General features: G+C 43.0%; 1 protein-coding gene and 1 long non-coding RNA gene across 2 annotated transcripts in view; one reads left to right on the top strand and one right to left on the bottom strand.

Annotated features, from left to right (window-relative positions):
* The window catches only part of LOC138768201 (uncharacterized), an 860,246-nt gene that overhangs the window by 472,343 nt on the left and 374,334 nt on the right, over positions 1–13,569 (top strand). The gene's annotated exons all lie outside the window — the stretch shown is intronic.
* On the bottom strand, positions 2,258–10,699 carry UPK1B (uroplakin 1B). The gene is made up of 8 exons (XM_069944976.1): positions 10,639–10,699; positions 6,021–6,105; positions 5,354–5,554; positions 4,458–4,532; positions 4,156–4,278; positions 3,258–3,437; positions 2,763–2,846; positions 2,258–2,471 (listed from the first exon to the last, which is right to left on the bottom strand). Exons 2-8 carry the CDS (start codon positions 6,084–6,086, stop codon positions 2,421–2,423), a joined length of 780 nt encoding a protein of 259 aa, XP_069801077.1. The 5' UTR covers positions 6,087–6,105; positions 10,639–10,699; the 3' UTR covers positions 2,258–2,420.

Genomic DNA, 13,569 nt, shown 5'->3' with positions numbered 1-13,569 from the left:
CGGGGATTGGATTCTATGTGGGGCACTATGTGGGGGATTGGATACTATGTGGGGCATATATGGGGGCATTGGATACTATGTGGGGCACTATAATGGGGGATTGGATACTATATAGGGCATTTTTGGGGGGATTGGATACTATATAGGGCACTATTCAGTCAGCAGCATGTGGTGACTGTAGGGGAGTGGCTATGGAGGGTTGCTATGGGGGCGTGGCTATGGAGGGTCGCTATGGGGGCGTGGCTATGGAGGGTCGCTATGGGGGCGTGGCTATGGGGACCGCAGCGCACATGTCCCTCTTTGCTCTTTGCAAAAGTTGGGAGGTATGAGCAATGTATATGCTGTCATGGACAGTAGTCTATTGCCTTTGACCGGTGATCAGTTGGCATCACTGCGGAAAGTCACATTGTGCAATTATGTTATACCCGGACAGGCCAGAGGGGGAGCCGTTCCACCTTATGTCCCATTAGGGCAGAGATGGGGAACCTTCGGTCCTCCAGCTGTAACAAAACTACAACTCTCAACATGCCTGGACAGCCAAAGCTAAAGCTTTGACTGTCCAGGCATGATGGGAGTTGTAGTTTAACAGCTGGGGGGCCAAGGTTTCCTACCACTGCATTAGGGCATCTGGATGGTAGCAGTTTTGGAGAGACATTGGGGGTCATCCAACCTGAAATAGCCCTCAATATCGGCTTGGTGGGGGTCCGACACCTAGTACCCTCCCAGCTATCGGCAAACGTCCTCTTAGTGTTTACTTGCACTTTATCTTACATTGCCCCAAAAAATGGCGGCGCATGCAAAGAGGAGCGCTGGCAAACATGAAGCAGCCGATCTGCACCAAGTCCCTCCGAACAGCTGATTGTCAGGACGCCCGTAGTCTGAGCCCCACCAATCTGATATAAATGAGGCGCCATCAAGTCAATAAGATCCAGGCTTAGGGTATGTTAACACTGAGTAAATCAGGCAGAATGTCACTTCTTTGAGCAGAGAGCGCCGGCAGCGGAGGAGCGCACGCTCTCCCATAGACAGGTTATGGCACATTGAGACAGGCGGAATTCTGCCTGATTTACTCTGTGTAAACATACCCTTACAAAGAACACAGCTACTTTCTTGCAAAAAAACAAAAAAAAACAAAACAGTGTCACCCCTGTCCTCAGGTAGTGTGTGGTATTACAATTCAGCTCCATGCAATGTAACTGAGCAGCAAAACCCAAACTGAGGACAAGTGTGGCGCTTATTTTTACCATCAGGTACATCGCTGCTTTTTTATACCTTAATCGATTGGTGATGCCGTTGATGTGGTAGTTTTTTTTTGAACCGCCACCAGCTTCCCACACTCAATGCCCAGGCCCGACTTAAAGCATCGGGGGCACAACCGCGACCTCCAGTGAAATGAAACCCGCTTCCCTCTTAGACGCGGCTTCATTAAAATCATCTGAGCCATGTCAGAGGGGATATTGCCACAATGGGGGAATGGTGTCTATGGCACGGGCGGAGATGCGCATCACCACAAGTGATCACTAGCTGCGGAATCCGATGGAACTTGTCCGCGCGGATTCCGTAGTGTGAACCCACCCTAAGCCTGGAAAACCTTTAACAATATATAAGTCTATAAATAATTTTACAAGAATAATTTGGCAAAAAAATTTATTTTGACTTGGATTCCTCTAGAATAAACCTTGTTGATAAATACAGATGATCGGTGATTTTACATTTACAGCCAAAACTCATCTGCTCTGTGCTCCAAAGTCACAAGGACGGGGAGGAGTGCGAGAACCCCACAATCCCATCCACTTTCTGGCCAAGTTACACAGAGCCAACACTTTTCTTTTTTTTTTTTTTTTTTTTTTTACAATATTTAATTCTGTGATTCTAAAAAAAGCAAGAAGCGTGTAGATAGAGGAAAGGAGGCTTAATACTATCTTGTCTGGCAACAAGTGGAGCAAAAACAAAAAGTTACATGGAAATCTTTACATATTTTAATTCACAATTAAAAAGAAAAAAAAAAGTAAAAATGGAACGCAGAAAGGTCATGGCTACAAGTCATTAAAAAAAAAAAACAAAAACAAAAAAAACCTAAAGTAGAAGCCACATGGAACATCATATACATTCTAACACATGGAGGCTACATGTTGGTATATATTATAGATATATACAGGAGAACAATACTTATACAAGCACAATGACTGCAGACCTCTAAAATAGAGACTTGTATCAGGCAGCGTTATCTGACCGTGTCCCCCCCCCCCCCCCCCCCCCATCCCCCAAATCAAGTCCACCGGCCAACATATCATAAGTCAGAGAGAATGCTTTGGCTTCAGGAAGAGGGGTCTTCACGTCCTGTCTTTCATATTGGCCACATGATCTTTGGTCATTTGCTCCATAAAACTCATTTCCGAAAGGATAAGAAGTCATCTGATTTAATATTCAATTTGGGCCCAGTAGAACATGGTAGCGAGCAACACCCAGAACTGGAAGAAGATGGAAACATTAAAATAGTAATACATGCTACATATATAAAGTGTTTATACGGAATGCAGAGCCAATAAGGATGTGAGCTAAAGGAGAAGATTTATACAAGACACTGGGTCAATGACTAGGATCACTTGCTCAGAGATGTCAACCTTCTGGTCAACACTCCTGAGCAAGTAAAAGATGGATCTATAGGGCTACTATCACCTACTACAAGGAATCCCAAAGTAGAGTTGTGGGCAGAACCCTTTAAAACAACTGAATAAGGTGACTTTACTGATGATACTTACAGCCCAGCACAAAATTGCAAAACCGAACCATGCTACACCCCAAGCGTGTCGATTCAGTGGTCCGGCAATCTGATCGTAGCAGCCCTGTTATGGAGAAGATCACACAAGATGAGATGAGCACATTGGAAAATATTGTACCTAGCAAGACGTAGAAAGTCATAGACTGATTGATGTGGATACGCTCAGGGTAAGCTATGGGTGTATATGGACACTTAGATTCTTGGTAGGCCCCTGGTCTACCCCACCCTGCCTAATTTCCCATCTCTTAATGGAGTCACCCAAAACCCAGGCTTGTCTGATTCAGACCCTGGTTGTACTGTCTGTATCAAAAATGTAGGGGCCAGCCAACATGATAGGGCTAAATGGGTATGCAGGCAAATCTACATTACGAGTCCCACAATGTGACTTGAAAGACAAAAATGCGCCTATAGTTGGTCTAGTTCAGCCCAATGCTTCATTTATATTATCTGGTACTCCCCAAAACACATGTCTTACATTGAGATTCAGATATCCAGAAACTCCCAGTCTGCATTGTGTCACATCCAATGGTTCTCCATTAATGTTCATGACACAGCACTGCTGAGGCCAAGGAAAAGCAGAGTCACTGTTGGATTGCCGGAACGCAGACGTGTAATCCTGCCAGTCTAGAGGACCGTTGACGCCACAACATTGTTTCTGAAAAAGAAAAAAGGTGGGTTTGTTTTTTTTACACTATTCCACTATTGGTATATCTTGCGGGGATACAACCATATAACTGTTCATGTCGGAGATTATTGGTAAAGTCCAACTAGGCTGTCTATATCACCACAACAACTCAAATGTCAAGGCCCTGTGAACAAAGACTGAGGTCGCCTAGAAGACTCCTATAAACTACGTCATCGAGGATAGTTTGCAGACACTAGATTATTTTGAGCTTCAGAACTTTGTTTTGAGAAAATCATCATTGCGAATGCACAAATCAAGGTAAAAAGGGCAGCATTACGGATTATGTATATACTTAGATCCCGGACGAGCCCCCAGTTTTTATGACCAGGTTCCATCTATTTTTTAGTCGCTGCATTAAAGCAGATTTTAGTTGACAGCTATTTTTTTGACATAGCTCCTGCTATTATAATAGTTCAGATCTTAAAGTGAATGTACCATCAGGCCTGGGCTGAAGCACTGGAGGCAGACCAACCCGTCCCCAGTGGGAGGAACCCCCCGCCCCTCTATGATACGACTTCATCGATTCGAAAGGAGCCGCATCATAGGGGGGCGGGAGTTTCCTCCCACTGAAGGTGGGTCAGCCCACCTCCAGTGCTTCAGCCCAGGCCTGATGGTACATTCACCTTAAAACATAAAATATCAACAATAATAACTGGTGGAATAGCGAAAACCTCAAGACTCAAAGTACCTGTATCATAAGGTAGTTCCAGGTGATTGTGACTCCATTAACCTTAGACTGCTCATCGCTGTTGCTGGGATTCTGGTTTTGGTAGTATTCCAACATTTGTCTCAAGAATAAATTAGGAATAAACTAAAAAAAACAAAATAAATATAGTGTTAGGTATACAGAAATATTTTTAAGCATCATAATACAAGTGCACAACTGGTCAATAATCTGCATCAGAAGTGGATGGGGAGAGGGGTATAATGGCGATAGCAGGTTTTGAGACTCGCACACATGCCCTACTGGGTTATGACCTTAATACTTACAAAGTCTCTTTGTGTTGCTGCGACAATAGCAGATGCGGCTTCAAAGCAATAAACAATGAACATCAGGATTAGGTACTGAAAAAAAAAAAAAAAAAAAGACAAAAAACACACAAAAAGTCAATGATCTTGAACCATAATAACTTTAGAAGACAAATCTTTACCAAATATTCACGTCCTCTTACCATAACATCTACCACATTTATCAAGAACCTTTTGGCATAGCTGCCCTCACTACCGATATCTTTGGACATTATAATAACCTTGAATACATTGGTTGTTCTGCAAACCTATCCAGCCAAGAGGAGGTGGAAACACGTGCATCTCTGAGGTTGAAAGGGTTCAATGGGCTGTATCCCTAACTTCCAGAGAACCTATGACTTCCACGTGAACGACAACTTCTCCTAAATGTGTTAAATAGGTCAAGAACTGAATCCAAAGGTGGGAACGTGCACGCTCACTGCCCAGTGGTTTCCACCAACTGTGGTGGAGCCCTGTGTACAATCTAACAACAAGTCTGGTCAATATGGCTCATATGTGCGAAGTGGGGCTGGACGGCAAGTCGAAATTAAGACTCTCTTATTTATAATTAAAGCCTTTATAGTTGAGAAAGACAAAGTTTGATCGATGGAAATTCAATCCATGGACCAATACCAACCTTTGGTGAAGAAGTGGTCACTGTTGTATGTTTATTTTCTAATGAAACCATTAGCAATTTGATAACAGCCATCCTGTTGGATAATGACCAAAAATTCCCCTTTATGGTTTTGGAATTCACGGAGACTAAAGTGGCCACGACCCCAATAATCAAACCTTTGGGGTTCGGATTTCGTTGTAGGAAGGGTATAAGCCATTGGTGCTCGGCAAGATGTGGTGCAGGCACAATCATGAACACTCACCGCCATTAGTATCCTGCGATTACATTTCATGACGCCTATAATACCCATGATAGCGAGCAAAAAGAGACAGAAACCGGTGAAAATGCCAATCCATGCAGCCGCATAGATGTCATCGTTGTAGGTGGCTTCCAGGAGGGGGTAGAGACGGTTCTGGTCCGACACAAAGTAGATGCATTCTGCAGTCAAGGCAAGGCCAGCCAGCTAGGGGAAAAAAAACAGAGAAAGCTGTCAAAATCCTATAAATATAAATTCCCCGTGAAGTCAAAATCATGTCAGCATGTTAGGGTTTTTGACCCTGCTGGACCGTGTCTGGACGAAAAGAGTTCTTAAGGATTATAAACTAACTTATGCACTATGTCAGTCTGCTGCCGTAAAGCCAACAGGACATTATCTACATATAAGAATGGACATGGACATCTGATTACCAGGAGGAGGTCAGGAAGGAAATATCTAGGCAAACTAGACTAAGCTCTTAAAAGGTCATTCTTAAGGTCATTCTGGGCTAAACTCAGACTTAAAGGATCTATACCATGTATTTCTCATCTGTTTACAGCCCATATGACTAAGACCCAACAGTTTTTGGATTTTTATACTGCCCCCTCCGCAAGGTGCAGCTTACTATGATGGCAATATAAATATAAAAACAAACAAAAGCAGCAATACTTACACCAATGACCACATTACCGATTATTAATATCACTTGGAAACAGCGAATTCCTGAATCTCCCGACATTGTCTCAATGGTGGACAGTCTGTAAAAGAGAGAAGAATCAAATATTAATCTCTACAATAACCAGTAGATCCATACTATCTATATACCAATTTTTGTCTCCGCTTGATAAATCTGTCCAAAAAGGGTGCAGGATTGGTCCCAACCCCAAAGACTCACAAGATGGAGGAGAACAGCAACACATTCATTGATCACCACAAGTCACAGCAAATTAAATTTGTTTGACCATTAAAGATGTTAGAAAAAGATTTTAAAAAATTAAGTTTGAAAAAAAAAAAAAAGTTTGAAAATTTCTGATGTTTTTCAGCTGCAAAAACTAAAAAAAAAAAAAAACCTCTGTGGGACCCCAGCCTCAAGTCAGCGTGCCAATGCGACTAGACAGCTTATCCCATCCGTTTAACCCCTAAGATGTATTGGTATCTAGACTATGGGGGAAGCTACATCCGGCCCAAATAGGCCGTTAGGTGAGCACTAAAAAAAAAACCCCAAAAGCCACAAAGCAAAACCGATTTCTGCTAAACCTGTTTGTGAGGAGACCCCCGTATCTAGGTCGCTGACCCAGCCGCACCACATTCCTACATTTCATTGTTTCCCATACTGAGCATTCTTATCACCACTCTAAGGCATTGTGGGTAATTCTCCTTTCTACAGCAGGTGTCAGCAGTCGCCCAGCACGGGTATTCAGGTGGGGAGCGAGGCACTAAGGTGAAATTCCACATTCTGACAAGAATCTAGATGAATTCCTCAAAGTCAACCCCCAGCCTGATCCATGGTTCACAATGAAGATCTAGAGAAGACTGCGGCCATATGTCACCTATACAGCATATAGTGCCTAGCCACGGCTTATACAGCACAGTCATCACAGGCTATAGTGCCTAGCCACGGCTTATCCAGCATAGTCACAGGCTATAGTGCCTAGCTACTGCTTATACAGCATAGTCACAGGCTATAGTGCCTAGCCACTGCTTATACAGCATAGTCACAGGCTATAGTGCCTAGCCACTGCTTATACAGCATAGTCACAGGCTATAGTGCCTAGCTACAGCTTATACAGCATAGTCACAGGCTATAGTGCCTAGCCACTGCTTATACAGCATAGTCACAGGCTATAGTGCCTAGCCACTGCTTATACAGCATAGTCACAGGCTATAGTGCCTAGCCACTGCTTATACAGCATAGTCACAGGCTATAGTGCCTAGCCACTGCTTATACAGCATAGTCACAGGCTATAGTGCCTAGCTACAGCTTATACAGCATAGTCATGGCCTCTCGGCTTATATAACAAGTCATGGCTATGCTTCTGAGTCCCCCATACAAGCCACCCAGTCCAGATCTTTCTTCCTTCATAATCTAGGACAGGAAGTAGCCGACAAAACTTCTTCCTGTCGGCCATATTGACTCTCCTAGAGACCCTGAAATCTTCCTCGTTTTCTATCCAGGTTCGCATAGTCTTTAACCATCCACATGAACATACCGCCATATTGGTTCAGAAATAGCCAGCGACTCCACAACTCAAGTTCTGGACCCCAATGGCTGCACCAGTTTACTATGTTTGTGTGATGCAGGGAGGGATCTACAGTATGGTAAAACCTGTTCACACACACACACACACAATTACTATGTGTCCTCATTTACTGCCAGTAAATGCTCTGCTTCACTCACTTCCATACAGAGTTAAAGGGGCACTCCAGTGTTTGATTTGAAAAGTTTCTTTCAAATCAACTGGTGTCAGAAAGTTATACAGATTTGTAAATTACTTCTATTAAATAATCTCCAGTCTTCCAGTACTTATCAGCTGCTGTATGTCCTGCAGGAAGTGGTGTATTCTCTCCAGTCTGACACAGCGCTCTCTGCTGCCACCTCTGTCCATGTCAGGAACTGTCCAGAGCAGCAGCAAATCCCCATAGAAAACCTCCCCTGCTATGGACAGTTCCTGACATGGACAGAGGGGGCAGCAGAGAGCACTGTGTCAGACTGGAGAGAATACACCACTTCCTGCAGGACATATAGCAGCTGATACATACTGGAAGACTGGAGATTTTTAAATATAAAGAAATTATAAAGAAAGATAACCTGCAGCACCACCACAGGCAAAACAGAGTATTACACTATGTCCATTTAAAGTAATGGTCTGACTGTTTAGAACAGGGACGTGCTGGGTCCTCCAGAGAGGAGACGCTCTTTGCAGCTGCTCTACATTAATAGATGAGGATGGTGAATGAGGGGCTGCCGCCACCATCTCACAATGCCCAATAGCATATTAGAAATTCTTTCCTACCCTCTATAATAGTTTGGGGTCTTAGCTTTTTTAGGAATAGAGAGGAGAGAAAAAAAAAAACAAAGAAAAAACAAAAACGGGTCACGTGTGGTCTCTCAAATTTAGCCCCATTCGCTCCAATGAGGTTAAGCTGCAATACAGCCTATAACCTGAGCACAGGTGTGGCACTGTTTATGCAGGTGGCCATTCCCCCCAATACTGAACAAACCTTTAAAAGGTTTTAATATAATTAAAGAGGTTATTCCTTATTCCTATAATAGGTGGTGCCCCTCAGTGACCATAAAAGAGGGGTGCCCAAAGCTGCCCCCTAGTGTCCAGTCGTTAGGAAATCATTTCAGATCATAACATGCAGAATGTTCTCAATATCTGATGAGTAATAATGTGACAGTAAAAAAAAAAAAAAAATGTAAACAAAATATACAAAAAAAACTGGAAAAAAATAAATAAAAATAAAATGTGAACAAGGTATAATAAAGTGACGCCAGTAAGCAGGGCCTCTCCCCGGCAGCAGGAGGTAAAATACAGGGCGGGAGGCTTCTATATTTTTACCCGGACACGTACGGGGCCGCACCTTAATGCCCTACAGCTGCTTGTGTGTAATGGAAAGAAGAGAGCGGGGTGGTGAATATCCACCACATTCCTGAAGCCGTCATACGGGGTGATGAAAATCATACAATCAAGGAGAAAAAATAAAAGGTATACAAAAGGAGACAATACCGTAGCATTCGTACCCAACCCCAACATCCCCTCCACTGCTTGTGGCTTTATCCAGGTTTTCCAGGACTCCCTAATGCGACATCCTGGGATCGGAGAACGTTGCTGAACCCGAGCGGTTTGATAGATCCGCTCAGCACTAGTCAGTATCCAAAACGTCAGACATTAGTGTGAGCCACAGACTGAAGCTCTGTTGTTCTCTGGTATCAGCCACTTCAGTGACAAACTCCCTGCCATACCTCCCCGCTCCATTTACTTCTATATGTGACCAGTATAAAGGAGCTCCTGACGCCCTTGTACTATTATAAGATACTAAGCACAGGGTTGGTGGTCAAATAAAACAAATGTGGATTGTGTCATATACAAAGACCATAAAAAGATAGATGCAGCAGAGCTGAATTTGTCACTTTGAGGCTGCCCAGTTTGTTACGGTCGATACAATTTTGGATTTTAGATCCTGTACTAAATGTATCAAGCGAATGCATATAGCAGCGCTGTGTGATTTCTATGGCGAATAGCAAACTCAGCTCTGCTCCATCACCGCACACATGAACATGATCAAAAATTATACAGTGTATAGAATTATAAATCAGATTAGAGGAATAACACGTGATGAAACACGCACACACTTCCATGTAGCAGAGCTAAATACATTTCTTCAGAATCCTCACACGTCCCTTGGTTAGGATGTTACTATATACCCAGGTAACTGAGTAGCATATACCGCATTGTGCAAATAAACTCCGTGCTACTACTAAGTATATCTACCCAAAAATGTAGCAGAGCTGAATGTGTTCACTTCTGCAGATTCATCCTGATGTTACTACTAACCAGGTAACTAAGTGACATATACCACAAATAAACTCAGTGCTACTAAATCTGTATCTCCACTCAACTATGTAGCAGAGCTGAATGCGTTCCCTCCTTCAGAATCCTCACACGTCCCTTGGTTAGGATGTTACTATATACCCAGGTAACTGAGTAACATACACCGCATCGTGCAAATAAACTCAGCGCTACTAAGGGTAGCTTCAGACGTACCGTATCGCTGCGTTTTTAACGGTGCATCTTTAACACTGCGTTTTTGGTGTGATTTTTTACATGCGAGTTTTGATTTTCACATGAAAATCAAAACGCTCATGTAAAAAAAGACAGCAAAAACGCAGCGATACGGTATGTGTGAAGCTACCCTAAATCTGTGTCTCCACCCAACTATGTAGCAGAGCTGAATGCGTTCCCTCCTTCAGAATCCTCACACGTCCCTTGGTTAGGATGTTACTATATACCCAGGTAACTGAGTAGCATATACCGCATTGTGCAAATAAACTCAGTGCTACTAAATCTGCATCCCCACCATACTATAAAGCAGAGCTGAATTTCTCATTTCTCGCTCCCATTTTGCACATGTAGTCGATTATTTTAGAAATCTGCAAAGTGCGCTGTGCAATATGACAAACTCAGCTCCGCCAAATCATGAAATCTATTTCTGAGATGGATAAAAGTTGTGACTGCATTGCACACAGCTCCCAGATCTCGGCCATGTCTGCCCAGCATTATACTCACCCAGCCCCTGTGTCGCGTGCACCTGTCCTGCTGCTCCTCACTAATAGTACATGCACCTGTGCTCCTGCTACTCTTTAAGCCCTCTAGCTGGGAGCGCTGTGATTGGACAGAGCCTGTCATGTGACCCCCCCCCCTGTACCTGGCTGAACAGGTTGCTGCACAAAGGCATGTCAGCTATTCCGCTATTATGCAGGAATGTTGCTTTAAAACCCCGGCTGACATTACTAGAGAGATGTGCGGTGATTCACCGGGAGAGATGTGTGAGGGGCTGGAAAATGGGAGACGAGCCAGAAAATGTGGGATCACCATGATTCAGCCTGTTACTACAAATGATGTATCAGGAATAGAGATGAGCGGCACTCAAGCATGTCCGGGTCTGTCTGAACCAGCATTTGGTTACCGGTGGCTGAAGAAGTTGGATGCAGCCCTAGGGGGTCCTGGAAAACGTGTATGCAGCCTATGGCCTATGACTGTATCCATGTTTTCCAGGCAGCGTTATTCACACATTTTGTGTTTCACGGACGACTATGACGTTATGACGAATTACTATGACGAATATTAGGGTCCCTGCACACTACGGAATTCCCGCGTATAACTCGCAGTGACATGTCAATTCTTTCGGCGGAATGCGGAATTCGCCCGTGCATAGTGTCTATGGCACGGGCGGAGATGCGCAACGCCGCTTGCGGGTACAAGCGACGGAATACGCCGCGGGTTATACACGGCAATTCCGTAGTGTGCACGGACCCTTATGCTGGAAGCGGGGAAACTGTTTGAATATGTGCGGTGCTGTAATAAAACAGCTGCACGTCTGCTTCCTTACAGCGCCGCACATATTCATAATGGTTTTCCTGCACTCATGACACATGGGGAGGGGGACGTTATTTTATAACAGAAATTATGTGACATTAAAATGCGGCCATTCACTCAACTTCACATGAGTGTGAACATAGCCTCTCTGTGATTTCATAGCCTAATACTGCTCCTATATACAGGGATATAACTACTATAATACTGCCCCTATATACAGGAATATAACTACTATAATACTGCTCCTATATACAGGGATATAACTACTATAATACTGCTCCTATATACAAGAATATAACTACTATAATACTGCTCCTATATACAGGGATATAACTACTATAATACTGCCCCTATATACAGGAATATAACTACTATAATACTGCTCCTATATACAGGGATATAACTACTATAATACTGCCCCTATATACAGGAATATAACTACTATAATACTGCTCCTATATACAGGGATATAACTACTATAATACTGCCCCTATATACAGGAATATAACTACTATAATACTGCTCCCTATATACAGGAATATAACTACTATAATACTGCTCCTATATACAGGAATATAACTACTATAATACTGCCTCCTATACACAAGAATATAACTACTATAATACTGCTCCTATATACAGGGATATAACTACTATAATACTGCTCCTATATACAGGAATATAACTACTATAATACTGCCTCCTATTCACAAGAATATAACTACTATAATACTGCTCCTATATACAGGATTATAACTACTATAATACTGCTCCTTTATACAGGAATATAACTACTATAATACTGTCCCCTATATACAGGACTATAACTACTATAATACTGCCTCCTATATACAGGAATATAACTACTATAATGCGGTTCAGGGAAGAAACAGAGTGCTGCACCTCACACCTATGGCTGATACTAGTGCCGCTTGGCTAAATAAAAAACACATCAGAATTTTGTGTATGAATTGATCAAGCCATACTGCCCCATGTACCTCGTGCCGGTATCTGATACACATGGGTCCCTACACTAAGTCCACACCGTGCCAGTCAGTGGCCACCAACCCCGCAGGCGTGCACAGCCAGGAAACGGGGGCCATGGGACGGCCCTGCGACCCCCATGCCACAGGACCAGACCCAAAAACACCACACCAGAACCCGGCCAGCACCGCCGGCGGAGAAGGTCGCCCCCAAGCAGCACAAGTCTGGATAAGGTATTGCGCTCACCATAGCTGCAGCAAACAGAATGGGAAAAAACAGGAGGGATTAAAACCATGTGCACTCAGGTGTCTCCTGCTAATTGCGGTCATGTGGGTCTCACCAGGAGGAGTGCAAAACACGGAGAAAAGAGAGAAACAAAATGCGGTTCAGGGAAGAAACAGAGTGCTGCACCTCACACCTATGGCTGATACTAGTGCCGCTTGGCTAAATAAAAAACACATCAGAATTTTGTGTATGAATTGATCAAGCCATACTGCCCCATGTACCATTATAACTACTATAATACTGCTCCCTATATACAGGAATATAACTACTATAATACTGCTCCTATATACAGGAATATAACTACTATAATACTGCTCCTATATACAGGAATATAACTACTATAATACTGCTCCTATATACAGGAATATAACTACTATAATACTGCCCCTATATACAGGAATATAACTACTATAATACTGCTCCTAGTACACAGTACAGTGGTTATATTTCCTATTATTTGGGGTTATACAGAGATCAGCTTGTGGTACTCTATCTTGTGCTGTGTATTTCTGGTCACATGACTCTTGTAGTACACCAGGAGCTGGCTGTGATGTTAGGTATAATTTTGGTTGTTTAGCATTTACATTGATCAATCACATAACTGATAACAATGATTGTTATTATAAATTATTACAGATAATTGGAGTGTTGCCAACTACAACCTTGTTAACATCGACCAAATATCATAACAATTGTTTAAAACAAGAGAATCAAAAAATTTTTCAACTGGTGCCAGAGATTTGTAATTTACTTCTATATAAAAATCTTGAGTCTTCCAGTACTTATCAGCTGCTGTATGTCCTGCAGGAAGTGGTGTATTCTCTCCAGTCTGACACAGTGCTCTCTGCTGCC

This window comes from Dendropsophus ebraccatus, chromosome 11, assembly GCF_027789765.1.
Source record: "Dendropsophus ebraccatus isolate aDenEbr1 chromosome 11, aDenEbr1.pat, whole genome shotgun sequence".
In the NCBI taxonomy this organism is placed as follows: domain Eukaryota; kingdom Metazoa; phylum Chordata; class Amphibia; order Anura; family Hylidae; genus Dendropsophus; species Dendropsophus ebraccatus.
The sequence above is the reverse complement of the archived record's forward strand: the minus strand, read 5'-3'. Positions and strand labels throughout refer to the sequence as shown.